The sequence below is a fragment of the Bactrocera oleae genome, chromosome 5 (assembly GCF_042242935.1).
Source record: "Bactrocera oleae isolate idBacOlea1 chromosome 5, idBacOlea1, whole genome shotgun sequence".
NCBI classification, from domain to species: domain Eukaryota; kingdom Metazoa; phylum Arthropoda; class Insecta; order Diptera; family Tephritidae; genus Bactrocera; species Bactrocera oleae.
This window is the reverse complement of record NC_091539.1, coordinates 66,660,129-66,674,533: the sequence shown is the minus strand read 5'-3', so window position 1 is coordinate 66,674,533 and position 14,405 is coordinate 66,660,129. Positions and strand designations below refer to the sequence as shown.

Genomic DNA, 14,405 nt, shown 5'->3' with positions numbered 1-14,405 from the left:
ATAGTTTTTAAATTTTCGTGTTTGTAATGACATAATATATAATATAATAATAAGTAAATGTTAACTTGGTGAGAATTGCAACTGAAACATGTATGCGAACGAAATTGTAATAATTTGTGTCTGCATTTATTTTGCTTGATCCAGAACAATTCCAATATTATCATTAATCTTCAAAGATGAGAGCCGCTGCATCTGTATTCGTTACCAGTTACAGACTAAATAAACAATTTTTACTAATATCGGTCAACTCCCACAATTCTATGATGAATTTCCGTACATTTCGGCCTTAAAAAAGTATCAGATAAAATCCATGAGTCGTTCGTAATTAGTTTCGAACAGGTGGCATCATCTATTTGTCGGATGTGTCCAAGGCGACCTCCATACATTTCATCTGCCATACCGGAACCCCTAAAATATGTACAGCCGATTAGCTAACACAATCATCAAATTGACAACGAATCGGAGCTTCGTTGACCTCTTGCGATCTGGAAATAAAAAACTGGGCTTTGAATGAGCATCTGAAGGAAGGCAAGATGGATACATGGGAAATAAAATGCCCTGGTAGAATCGGCTGAAGTCGATATTAGTCGCCTCAAAAGGTACGCGAGAGGCTCAAAGCGCTTTGTCGATATATGAGGGTCTTTTGATCCACACCTAAGAATTTTAGCTTCACAGAGAACCGACATTTCAACTGTTCCAGCAGAATCCTCATAATCTCCGTTACGGGGTTCAACTGACCAAGTGGAATCCTCATAAGTCCTTAAATAGGGATGAACCCTCCACTCATAGTAGCCACTCCTTCTCTAAAGTATTAATTTCCCATTTAAGATGCAAAAGCCTTCATATATATTCCGAAACAAAAATCTTTATGAAAGTGCTGCAATATTTAATGAGAAACTGAATAACACAAAGCAGGCATTACGTCATAGTAACTCGTAAAATTAATTCAAATTAGGGAATATACACGCACCGCACGGCGATAGAGGACTTGTATAATTCAATGTAGCATTCATACCAAATGGTTCGATCGGGTTTACCCTTAGTATGAATAACCCCTGCAGATTTGTCGGTGTCGCAATGCCCATCGGATACTCAGCGCCCACACAACGTCCCTGCTCCAGACGCAAGAGCGATGTACAACGTATAGCCAGAAAATCATACTCGTTACCCGGATACACCGACTCCATGTAGTACTGCCAAGATCGTTGATGCGAACAAGTTGCATCGGTGCAACCATTTTGTATGGGAAAACGGCCGCCAACGAAAAAATCCGCATCCGCCGTGGGCTCTGACTGGCCGGCGATACCGGGATCACTGTGGATGATATCAACGAATGCGGCATCGCTATCCGAAAGCGTCGTCAGCCTTTCACCATAATTAAAGCACGGGCCGGCTGGATCGAAACCGGTGATACGCGGTATTTTTTTACCGGTTAGGCGTGAAAAATGCCGTCCTGTTTCTCCCACGATTTGTGCGCCCAAACTGTGGCCCATCAAATGAATATTTTCCAACGGCACAACTTCTACGAAATCCACTAATGCAATTGCGAGTAGTTCGCCAATTCGTTGTGTATTCAGCGAAGACCAGGTGTAGAGCGTTTGTATATAGCCTCCCACATCAATTCCCTATTATGAGAACGGATTTTGAAATGAAAGCAGTTAAAATATTTTTGCAACTCTCTTTCTCTTACCAAAAAATTTGTATCGCCACGACAGTGGTATGCTTTGCCGATTCCCTGAAGCATATTATCCGATGTGTTGGCATTGGTAAGCCAACCTGATGACGCGATAACTACTTTCTTGGTGATATTGAAATCGGGATCGTCCACTATTCTGATCAGTTCTTTTATTGGATACGATCTTACATTACATGGTGTGCGTAGCTGAATTGAAATGTCTTCAACGTCTGGTATATCCTCCGGGCTAGGGTGGATGGCATCCTCGCTCAAAACTGCCGAGCCTGTAAAATGCGAAAATTGAATATGATAGAATGGAAGCAATCAGAATTAGTTAAATCGGCTGACATTCTTCGGAACAGTTATCATAATTTTGAACCATCTACAAAAAAGGAGGTAAATGAAAGTCTTTGGTCTTGTAGTCTTTTTTGAAAGCTTAGTTGCACCAACAGCTCAAACATGCTTTCGATATAATGTTTAGTTTATTAACTGATTTGTGGGTTTAAAAGTAGTTTAGAAGAGTCCACATACGAAATTGTCATTTTTGAGTTTCCTTTTATAGTAGTTCCGATGACTATAATATAATATATATAAAAAAAAGGCTCTTCGATGTTACATTTTTCACGAAGGCCACGACAGGTGATGTTAATTACAGATACTCGAGCTATCTGGACAGACCGACGTAAATGTTTCGGCACTAGAGCGGGAGTAACGGTATAAAATTTGATCACTATTCCACTAATTGAAAATGTTTAAGGACAGACCTAAAGTATACTTGAAGCGTGTAAAAACTTTCGATTTTTCGAATATCATACGCATCTTGTGACTACAAAGTTCCAGTGCCCCAACTCCTTAACAAATTGAGCACATTCCTGTAGTTCTACCTTATTGCCATTGTGGCAACTTATCGAAAATTTTATTGCATAAAATATTCTTCTCTACTCACATATAGCGTTCACGGCAGTAATGGTCCAAACCGTTGGAAATCCAAGCACTGCATTTGTCGTATATCTGAAATAATAATCCGCCGTCAATTGATTGCCTTGGGATTCCGCGAGTCCAGTTGCGATTTGCTGGGCACTTTTAAGAATATCAAACAAAGTTATATTCAAATAATACTGACCAAAACACTGCTTGATTACAACAACTGCCAACAACAACTGAACGACTTTCATTTTTTTATTATTTGTTTTGTAAAGAAAAAATCACGAGTTCCTTAGAAGTTCTATGTGAAGTTCTCAAGCTTTAAACCGTTTATGATTCTAACGCTCATCCTGGCCGCCGATTTATATGTTCAGAGCGATTTTTTATCAAGAAGTTAGATCGCATAAAACCTACTTATTATCGTTGCTATTTAAACAAATTTTAGCGGTGTCATATGGGCGCCCATTAATTATATAATATGAGGTTGTAAAGAATATTGGCGAAATTTAACTCTTTTGAGTGTTTTGCTGCGAAGGCGTTGGTGATACCGTTGAAGGCGTCTGGCCGCAACCTTTCAAGTATGCGCTTGCTACTTTACTTGATTAAGAAAATCTAGTTTGCTAACGCGATTTTTTTATTGCAGTTATTTAGCTTTTATGATTATTGGACGCATACTTTGTGCTCGCGCTTACGATCGGAAGTTACTAAAAAGCATTGTTATTGCTTACAAGCGATTGCATTTAAATGAAAATTAAAATAAGTATTAAACTAGAAAAGCAATTATCTAAACTTAAGCCTTAACACATATGCTTATTTATATGTTTGTAACTATCTTTATGAGAGTAAGTTACGGTGTGTGTTAAAACACCGAAATAAATGAACTTGTGGAACATCGTAAGAAGAATTTCAAGTGACTGGGATTTCGAACCGGTACTTTTCGGTTAGTAGTGATCGACTGAATTAGCTTGACTAAGGCGATATTTCTCAATTACATTAATCAAATCGGTTAATAGTTGTAAATCGCAAAGTGTTTCGGTTAGTTGCCTCCAACAGTTAAACAGGCTTAAATGTATTTGCTGAAACCAAAAGTAAATGAAACTTGTCACCTATAAATTCACAATCTCAAAAGCATTTCGAGCTTATAGACTTAGTATTTTTATACCTTAAACAGGGTATATTTAGTTTGTTGAGATGCTTGTAACACCCAAAAGGAAATGTCAGAGATCCTGAGATAAATGATCAGCGTGATGAGCTGAGACGATTTGGCCACATGCCCGCCTGTCTGTATATATGCGAACTAATCCCTCAGTTTTTGATATCGCTCTGAAATTTTGCACTCGTCCTTTACTCACCAAGAAGCTACTCATATAGCTAACATACAAACTGAACGTTCGGAAAAAAGTGCGTGTATGGAAAACTTTTTTATTTACCGAGATATCTTCAGGAAATTTGGCGTTTAAAATAGCTTCGGTGAAACCAAAGTTTACATTTTTTCTTGTTTAAGCACATTTGGAGTCGGTAGCGGTAGTGAAATGTGAGTGATTTTCAAAATAGACAAAAATTTATTAGGTGTGCAACTAAGTTCTCGCTGTTTTTTTAAATGAAAATGCAATGCTTTGTAAGTAAATGGTAACAAATAACTTATTTAAAGTATTGCCCAACGCTAGTCACAACTTTTTCGTATCTTTCTGGCAAAGCTTGAATACCATTACGGGAAAACTGTTCATTTTGTAATGCTATCCAAGAATCAAGCCATTTTTCGACGTCTTCTTGTGAGTGAAACATCTACTGAGCCAGACCATGCGTCATCGAACGGAGCAAATAATAATCGAACGGTGCAATATCTGGGGACTATTGCAGTTGGGATAGGACTTCCCATTTGAGCCTTCACAGGTAGGTTTTAACGGGTTTGGCAACGTGAAGCCGAGCGTTGTCATACAACATTTTATTCCCTAGGGCATGTAGTCGCTTTGAAATGGCTTGGCGGGTGACTCTCAACGCTGAAGCAAGCTCTTCTTGCATTTAACATAAATCCTCATTGAGCAACGTTTTCAATTCACCGTCTTCGAAGGTTTTTGGCCTTCCTCCACGCGGACGGTCGTTAATATTGAAATCGCTGTCTTTGAAACGACGAAACCAATCATGGCACGACGTTTCACTTGGGACAGCACCTTTTTGGAGCACCTTTTTGGGGTTCCCAATGTGCTTCAGCCGCCGATTTCTTTCACTGAAAGAAGAAAGTTAACACTTCCGCTAAAAAAAATATCGGGCATTTTCGCACAACTAAAAGTAAACGCGTATGCTACATAAACAAAGTCACAAATGTGGAAACACAGTTTCTTTTTCAAATGTCTAGGTTAGGTTTATCACGCTTTGAATACATTCGAAATCGATTACCACTAACTGCTGGAGCCATCTATTTACAAACAGCGGGAACTTAGTTGCGCACCTAATAGTAAGCTTCAATAAAATTATGGAATCGCATTGAAAAGTTGCTACATGAGAATCTGTTTTCGTGTGCAAAAATCATTTTCTATAAATATTCTTACTTAAATATTACGCTAGATGGCGCTGTTGTGTAAGTTTTGACATTTTTAATAAATAATATTTTTTGCGATTCTTGCAATAAACATTATTAAAAATTAATTATTTCATTAAAAGTATAATGTTTTCGATTGTTGTAAAATGTCTATCAGAAAAATTAATATATTATCAAGAAAAATACTACCAAATAGTTTTTTCATGTATTTTTAAGTTTTAAGTCTAAACAAAATAGCGACAAAATCATAACAAAAAACGAAATCAAAAAATGTCAACTGTATTTTATTCAGGTTCCTGAAACCTACTAGCGGTTATAGATTTTTAAATAGCTTTTCTTATTATTTAATATATACAAAAATGTCTTGTCCCTGTACCAATTTTGACATTTTTAAGCCAAAGCTAATAAGAAACACCCTAATAATATGTAAATTTACAATTAGTTCATGACCTAAGCTAATTAGTGAGAAATTCAAATACATTTATTGTTCATTACATATATAGACATTTACTGAAGCACACATCATAATTTTTATGAACTGGTAATTTGAAAAATACATTCGAGATTTCTTTACTTCGCAAGTTCAAGTGCACTGTTATCAGTTTAAAATTAGTCAAGTTAATTTTCTACAATCGCGAAGTTTCTTAAGCTGGTTTATTGTGTGATGCCAAAATGAAATAAAACTAAATGTTTTTTACATATTTTTTTTGACCCCTGGAAGGCGATGTCAAACCATTAAAAGAGTTTCTGACTTGCGTTCGGTTCAAATCGCTTGAAATCTATAATTAAGAGGTTTTTAGAAAAATGGTTTGATCCAATACCTTAAAAGCAACCAAGACGAGAGGTGAAGAGAGAACTCTGTTAGATCTTTTATTACTACGTATCTCTATTTTCAACCTGAATAGGTAGAATATGCTTCGTTAGGTCCACGAAAATTAGTCATCTTTATCAACTTTTTGGTAATATTTCAATTTATTTTAATTGTCCATTACCTGTGACTTTAGAAAAAAACTTTGATAAAAGTTGTTCTCTCGAATATTTGTTTGTTTTCCGCTTTTGAAATAACTTTTAATATTTTTTTGTCTTGTGTGAAGCTTTAAACTTTCCTTCGATAGTTAGATAGCTTGTTTTTAGAACTATCTTCCGTTTCTTAAACCTCTAAAAAGTAGTTTTCAGAAAAATTATTGGAAAACCCTTTGATAATTTTTAGTGCTAGACTAGAAATATACCTTACTCCTTAGACTCCCAAACCAGTCACTCTTTTCATAAACCACTGTTTTTATATATATTGAGTTACTGGAGCGACATGCTTCTTGAATATATAATTTTTGCAAATTTTTTAAGTGTAATTTCTTTTAATTATATTAAATAAAAATAATTAATGAATTCGCTCAGAAAGCACTACCGCCAGCTTCAGCGTCAACTGCTTCACTATTTTCGTCATTGTCTCTACTCTGTTTGCAGCCTAAGCTAAAAACTATTGACCAATAAAAATGCATAGCGAACCAAGCTCACGTTCGAAAATGATTTCATTTACGAGTAAATATTTTAAATTGAAAATTATTGGTTAATTTGTTTTTTTATTTTCATATCTTTCTATCAACATTTATACATACATATGTATATGTGTTGTACTATATGCACAGTGCAGTCATAAAATCGTTCCACATACATATGTATATATGTACATGCAAATGCATAACCTAGAATTTTATTATGATGTGGATACTTACAGAAAATTAATTGGCGAATTATACTGTTGCGCTTAACAATTGACCTTGAGGAGAAAAAAGTGTTTTGTGTGTTTGAAGAACCTTTATAATCGCATCTACTCGTACATAAGGAAGTATATACCATACATATGTACATATGTATATATGTAAAATAATGAAAAAGAGCATCTTATGAGATAATTTAGATACAGGTTTAGTTACATAAATTACCAAGTAATTAGTCATTAAAAGAAGAATCGCTTATAAGCATACATACATACATATACAGTGATGCCATTCGAAACATGAAATATTTTTTAATTTTTGTTTATCATCAAAAGAGTTAAAATGTATGTAATTCTTTTCAAAACAAAACAAAAACCTAGACTATTGTATATACTACAGACTATTCAGACTATTTCAATTAATCTTCTTCCAGCTTGTTTTGTTACTTTTGCTGATTGCTTTAATATTTGTTAATTAACATTAATAATGGGTGAAAAAAATAAAAGAGTATAATAAAGAACTATCATAGAGTCATTATTTATAGTTGTTTGTAATGTAAAATAATAGATTGATGAATCTATACTATATTTAGAATCTTCGAAAAATTAAATAATCGAAAATCTTGTATTGACGGCGCTTTCATCATCATCTATCAAAAGATTTACTCTTAAAATTCTCTTTATACATAACATATTTATATAAATATATTTATTATATGTATATAATATACATATATTTTACATATATATGATATATACATTTACATAAATTACTTTTACTTCTACGCCCTTGAGGAATAAGCGAAGTGGTGTCTCTGCCGTGGAGTCAAAGAAACAAAATGCATCTGTCAACCAAATCCATTTTGCACAGTTTACTTCAGTGTGAATTGTTACATTGCAACCTGTTTTGATTCCGCAGCTCTACTTTGAAGCGTCGGGGATTCACTGAAGAGAGTGCGTTCGGTCTTAACGGCTCTGCGACCGCCTCCATAATTTATTTACTTATATGCTAACCGATTTCCATCTTCAGTGCTGCGTGACAATGACTACTGGTGTCTTCTTCAAAGGCATCAAAGGGCAAGTCTGTGTTCATAGTAAACTGTGTGTATATACGCAAACTAGTAGTCCCTCAGTTTTCGAGATATCGATATGAAATTTTGCACACGTGCTTTTATCCACAAGAAGCTGCTTATTTGATGGAACTGGCGATATCGGATCACTATAGCATATAGCTGCCATACAAACTAACCGATCAAATAATAATTTTAATTCTGAGCATCGGTGCCACCGAAGTTAACATGTTTTTTTTAATAATTTCCATTCATTCTAACATAAAAGCCACTGTGCTCCAACGCCCCACTATTATTTGTCTAAACGACTATTTGTCCAAAATAAATATTTTCATGTATGCTACAGCTTAAGTTTATCCGCTGATTAACAAGTTAGAATGTCGCAGCTTCGGAAAATGTTTCAATTTAGTCCAAATACGTGTGTCACACACCCAAAACGCGTACTTAATAACTCGCTACAGTCGCCGGCGCCGCCGCGCTGGTCAACACAGAAATGCGAAGTGCAGAAGTGCGTCTGCGTTGCAATCACTCGCACTCGCTAACGACGGTGTCAAGCGTTCGCACATATTTTACAACCGCAAAATTGCTCAATTTTAGCACTTTGCCTCTTCGTACGTAATTCGATTTGAAATTGAAATAAAGTAATTACATAAGTAAGTATACATGCACATCCGCTACCCTGCTTTAATAGTTAGACGACTGCACAGTGAGTTGTTTGAGGCATTGTTGGAATAGAAAATAATTAAAATTATATTTCCCAATACAAGATTTTACGCTTTGGGGACTGTTATGTATAGTGGTCCGATTTCAATAATATATTCGAACATTCTACCATTGCCTTAGACAATAATTCTTGGCAAAATTCGGCTGTATGCTATAGTGCTAGATCGGTTCTATATATACAGCGGAGCTAAATATCATCACTACTAATATGCTGCTCATCATGCTGGTCATTTATATATATACTTTATAGGGTCTTCAACGATTCTTCTAGGTGTTATAGACCTATTTTATTTAGTTTGTCTTGTTACTTTACTAGGAATTCGAAATAACGGGTGATCCATGTAGAGCCTTTTTTCAATAGCCTTTTTGTTTGACAGTTTTTTTGGGAATCTTGTCAAGCTGTCATATTATTTTTTTGCAGTATTGTTTGGCATTTTATCATGAAAAGACTTACGCCTGAACAACGTTTACAAATTGTTCAACTTTATTACGAAAATTAACGTTCGTAAAAAGTAGGGCACCTCGAAATGAATATCCTTTATGACCTAGTTCTTTTTTTTACAATGCCGTCAGTATGAAATATATAAAAGTTTCATTAGGTCCCAAACGAGTTCTTTTGCAGTAGCTATTGTCCTAACTCATATATTTAAAGTAACTTTCATACCGAGATATTTTAAATTCATAATTTTTTATTTCAAATAATTATGTATACAGAAGTGTAAATAAGCTGGCAGACAATATAAGTGTTCCACACTAACTTGGCTTGACTGTCAGAATAGTTCATGCAAAAGTGAATATCGAAACAGCACCCTTTGCCTATGTTTTACATTTTACTTACTTCCACAAAAAAACAGGTGTAGGTATGTTTGTATGTGCTTATGTATGTAAAGGTTTAAACCAGCGAACCTGTATTTTAAAATCACAGTTCCTCCTTTCCAAACACGCAAAAAAGAACCACTGTGCGTGCTTTTAATTGCCACACCGAAGCATTGCTTTTAATTAAGCGGTAACTCTTGGAGCTGCGGGTAGTTGAAAATGGCCCGGATGGGAACCTAAGGTGAGATAATGATTTCAGACTAAGCTTTGTAAGTGCGGAAATATACTAATATATAAGCTAGATGTATTTGTGTGTGCTCGCAATGACCCTGTAAGAATTAATTAAAGTTTGAAGAGTTTTTCAGGATATAAAAAACTCAGTAACTAGTCTGGATGTCGGGTTTTCTAATTGTTTATTTTCATTGACAACCTTCTAGCGGCGCAGCTCTACTATCTGATCTTTATTAAAAGATCTAATATGAAATCTCAAAAGACCCCAAATATTTCCAATTAAACTAAAGAATTAACGATATCCATCCAGGATGTGATCTCTAACCCACCGCTATTTATTGTCTAACTAATGTGCAGTTTGTAAGGCGGCCACTGCAAATCTTCTATGTGAGTATTACCATTATGATCTGGTCTTGCATCCCCTCTGCATTGATCCCTGTTCCGATAAACACAAATGTTTTTCGAACCGCAGGCCAGAAATGGGATGAAAAACTCGGAAAAATACATAATAGAGGTGCAAGCGTAAATTACCGTTATAACTGCAGCACCGATGAGCTTGCTGGGAATTATTGGAATCGAGTCGGTATTCCGTTGTCCTCTAATGCTAGACTCCTAGCTTCACACTCGGTGCGGCTAAATATTTTGTGAGACACTTTTTGACAAGACTGTATGGAGTAAGGAATTGAAACAGTGACCGCTCTAAGAAATTTCTGGTAAGCTCAAAAAGCGATGTCAATCTATGAGAATGTGGTGATCCATTTTTAAGAGTATTGGGTAACACAAAAGGACCAACGTTTACAGCTCTCGAAGTGAGATCCATCATCAGAATCTACTTTACGATTTAACCTAACCTGACCTAGTGGATAAGGGTCTATACGACTTAAAAGGAAATTGATCAAATAGGTTATAGGTCTTTATATAAAGGCCCGACCGAAATGTCAAGTCGTTTTTGAAAGGCTTTAGAGTTCAAGTTTCATAAAAATTCATTTCATATCTCTTTTCAAAAAAAAATACCACTATTTCCTACCGGGTCACATAAAGAAGCACCAAAAAGTGAGCGGTCCGATGGCGACTAAATGTGATTAATTCCAACTTGTATGCTAACTGACTGCCGGCTGGCGGGTGGCGGCCAACTGTCGCAGCAGTGAGTCATGAATTACAAGATTTCGCGTATTTACGAAGTTTGTTGCCACACATAACTGCCACAACATAACGTACGATAAACAAAAACACACCCAAAAAGTGAACAAATCTAAATTGCGTAGTAAATAAAGCTAGAACTGGTTTGCTTGCCGCATCTGCCACAGCCACTAGGCCCGGTTTTGCGGTCAGCAGTCAGTGTTGACATTAACCATGTGACTTTATGTGCATGAACTGCAGAAGATACACACGTACACACACACACACACACACATATGTATATTAACACATGAAATGTGATTTACTTTTGGACACACATACATACACCGGGGCGGGTACTAGCTGGCACTGTCACGTAGGGCTGACGCAGTATGCGCACAGCTCATATAAAGGCTCACACGCATGCGCAATGCCACTGTTTACACTGTGCAGCATACGTGTGTGAGTGTTTGTGGTGTGCCGCAGACTTTTGGCTAGTTTGCGGTGGCGCGGCCAAGTGGTTGACCGTGGTGGTCGCTCAGCAATGCTTGGCTAATCGTTTAATAGTTCACCAACACACTCAAGCGTTCTGGTAATGCCAAAAATAACAGCAATAACAACGGCCACAAAGTATGTACTTATTACTACCGCGCTACGTGCGAATATGCTCTACACTCATACACCGTTTAAAATTGCTCTGCTCACAGCTCATCTTCGGACGGGTTGGCCGCTTGGTCAGCTTAGCTAATGAGAGGCTTCGACAGTGTTGTAAGTGTATTTGTGTGTGTACAGAACGGCAAGTAGACATTCAAAAAGAATAACTACAACAAATCCAACAAAAAATGTTTGGTCGAATATAAATAGCGGCTTCGATTTGCATGTCGATATCAGTGCAAATTCGGCTATAGCAACTCGTGTACCCAACGCAGCGCAACCTTACGCAACTCCAGTTACGGTTATAGTTAGAAGCATAAGTTATCGCCAAAGTTTGACAATATGAAGGTCCTCGTGGTCCTGTGCGCCCTCGTGGCAGTCGCTTCCGCCGGTTATATACGCAGCGGTTGGGGCGGTGGTTCCAGTCTAGGTGGCTGGGGTGGCGGCGGCTATGGCGGTGGTGGCTATGGCGGTGGTGGCTATGGCGGTGGTGGTGGTTACGGTGGTGGTTATTCATCACCGAAAGTCATCAAAGTGATTACACTGGGCAGCAGCGGCGGTTATGGTGGTTACGGCGGTGGTGGTTATGGCGGCGGTGGACACGGTGGTGGCGGATGGGGTGGCTCCGGTGGATGGGGTGGCTCAAGCGGATGGGGTGGCTCCGGCGGTGGCGGTTGGAAGGGAGGTTATGGTGGTGGCAGCGGTTGGTGGTAAAATCCATATATCGACCTGGCAACCCTATTGTACTGAAACTTTTCGAATTTCATGTGTTGTGATTTTGTTTTTGTATATAAATTTTTTATGCCTATATGTACTTTTCTTCGAAATAAAGTAAATTTGTTTTATGTGAAACCAAAAAACAAATCTGGCAACTTAACTTTATTTCAAACAAAATATTGATTATGTATTTATGGAGTTCAAATGCTGAGCAGTCTTCAAGTGCCTTCGAAATACCATTGTATAATAGCTTAAAGCGCTGACGATATAGAGGTGCTTACGTCCTTTGATGTTTCCATTTGATATAGATCACCAATTGGCTTCTGGTAACAGATCGCCAACCTTTAAATCGAACGGATATTTGGATCAGATTTTGTGCATCCGACCAAACACTTCGGAAATAAAAAAAATCAGCAATACATAAAATAATGGAGATCGGAGATATTAGATTGCTGAAAATTAAATAAAACATGAGTAACAATTTTTCTAGAGGTCATCGAGACTCATGTGCCCTAAAAGGCAACCAAAGAGTTAATGATCAAATAACATATCCTTTCACAACATGATCTGCGACTAGTGCCAAAAAAGCATTGATGCTGTAAACTGATGAAGGATATTTATGGGCATTGGCTTACAGTAAACTCCAAGCCAAGTTCCTAACTTGACGGAGTCAAACATTTATTTGAACTGCGAATTTCTCCTTTTCTGGAGATTAGCTCATAGCCGTAAATCCAAGCGATATAAAAGTTCAAAAAAAGTAAATCTTAGTAAACCACCTCAAAATGGAAAAGATTTTCACACACACGAAAGCACAAACTCGAAAAATCTCTCTTAATAATATGGAATGGAATGTACAATACTGAATTCCACAAAACCAAGCTTATGATGAGTCGCTGTGGGTCGTCGTTCGATTAAAATTCACAAAAGTTCAAAGTTCATGATCCTACGCTGGATAACTGTGTCAGAGAACATTTATTATTTAGGAGTACAGATTGATTTCTGATACACTTTCGTTTTTAACCTGTTTTAACTCAACCGTGTCTCTTTCGATTTTCCTGAGATTTTAACTTTCAAACTTTACTTTGCAGAAATGTTTTAACCCTTCCGCGTATCCTCACAAGTAACTATAATATATAGATATGTAAGCGAAGATTTTCAAAAACTTCACTTGAATCACATATATTCTCAATTTTGAAAGAATTTTATTATGTCTTACTGAGTATTGCAATATGCGACTTTCTTAACGACGTTACCTAACGACCTTCCGTCAGCAAACGCATTAAAACATACTGAATTAACCTAACGAAGCTCTCTATGGGAAGTTAAGAATCGAAGAGCTGACTAACTTTGCCTAATATTATAATATAATATATGACAAGCTTCTAATAAGTGAAGTCTATTTTCTACATACATGCCTTTAAGAGCTTGCTTTAAAAGATGTGTGTGAAGAAAACATTGGTTATTTGTCCAAAGCATTTCGGTAAGAAAAGACTGCTCATAGATATCTAGTAAATTACTAGGTTAGGTAGACTCTCAACTCCGCAAATATAAGGCTCAACTATTTCAAAACTTTCTGGCGATCCTTCTCGTATACTGCTACATAGGTATGTATATCTTTCCCGCATCTATAGGTGATTTATTAGAACTAGATAGCAAATTTTTTTTTTCATAATTATCTTAATTTCAGTGTGAATTGGAAAGCAAAACATCCGTGGGCAATAAACACACACACACATACATATTGAGTACTAACTATAATTTATTTTGATTTATGTTTTGTACTTTTCAGTTTTGTTTCCAATATAATTACTGCTTTATGGCCATAATAAATGTCTTGTATACCCGCATATGCATTAAATCGTTTTTGTTTTTCCTTCAAATGATCATTAAAAGCAGAGAAGTTTTTTCGCATCTTCTGATTAATAGTTTATTAGCGCAAGTTGTTGGCAAATGCCTGAGAACATTTTGTTTGGAAACAATAAATATTGCTAATACTGACATAATCGTTTAGTCATGAATAAATGAATTGAATGTTTGCAATGTTTGTTTTGACATAAAGTTCGAGGTTTTTCAAGCAGATGGGATTTAAGAGCCGCCACAAAGTTAAGCATGTGATCATAACTCAAGGAGTTGTTAGTTCAATGTCTAAGCGTGCAATAATTTTCTATTAAAGCTATTCGACCATAAACATAACCTCAATAATTGTTTATTTCAAAAAAG

General features: G+C 36.5%; 2 protein-coding genes across 2 annotated transcripts; one reads left to right on the top strand and one right to left on the bottom strand.

Moving 5' to 3' along the window:
• Positions 1–865: 865 nt before the first annotated feature.
• On the bottom strand, positions 866–2,952 carry LOC106624433 (vitellogenin-2). The gene is made up of 3 exons (XM_014244162.3): positions 2,622–2,952; positions 1,691–1,959; positions 866–1,625 (listed from the first exon to the last, which is right to left on the bottom strand). Exons 1-3 carry the CDS (start codon positions 2,848–2,850, stop codon positions 942–944), a joined length of 1,182 nt encoding a protein of 393 aa, XP_014099637.2. The 5' UTR covers positions 2,851–2,952; the 3' UTR covers positions 866–941.
• Positions 2,953–11,679: 8,727 nt separating this feature from the next.
• LOC106624434 (uncharacterized) lies at positions 11,680–12,332 on the top strand. Its single transcript, XM_070110219.1, has one exon. The coding sequence runs from the start codon at positions 11,811–11,813 to the stop codon at positions 12,180–12,182; it is 372 nt and encodes a 123-aa protein (XP_069966320.1). The 5' UTR covers positions 11,680–11,810; the 3' UTR covers positions 12,183–12,332.
• Positions 12,333–14,405: the final 2,073 nt, after the last annotated feature.

Excerpts from the sequence above, each read along its gene's own strand:
- LOC106624433 (XM_014244162.3), bottom strand. The coding sequence starts at position 2,850 with ATGAAAGTCGTTCAGTTGTTGTTGGCAGTTGTTGTAATCAAGCAGTGT. Across the intron at positions 1,960-2,621 it reads TACTGCCGTGAACGCTATAT|GCTCGGCAGTTTTGAGCGAG; the intron begins GTGAGTAGAGAA and ends CGCATTTTACAG. Across the intron at positions 1,626-1,690 it reads GTGGCGATACAAATTTTTTG|GGAATTGATGTGGGAGGCTA; the intron begins GTAAGAGAAAGA and ends TTCTCATAATAG.
- LOC106624434 (XM_070110219.1), top strand. The coding sequence starts at position 11,811 with ATGAAGGTCCTCGTGGTCCTGTGCGCCCTCGTGGCAGTCGCTTCCGCC.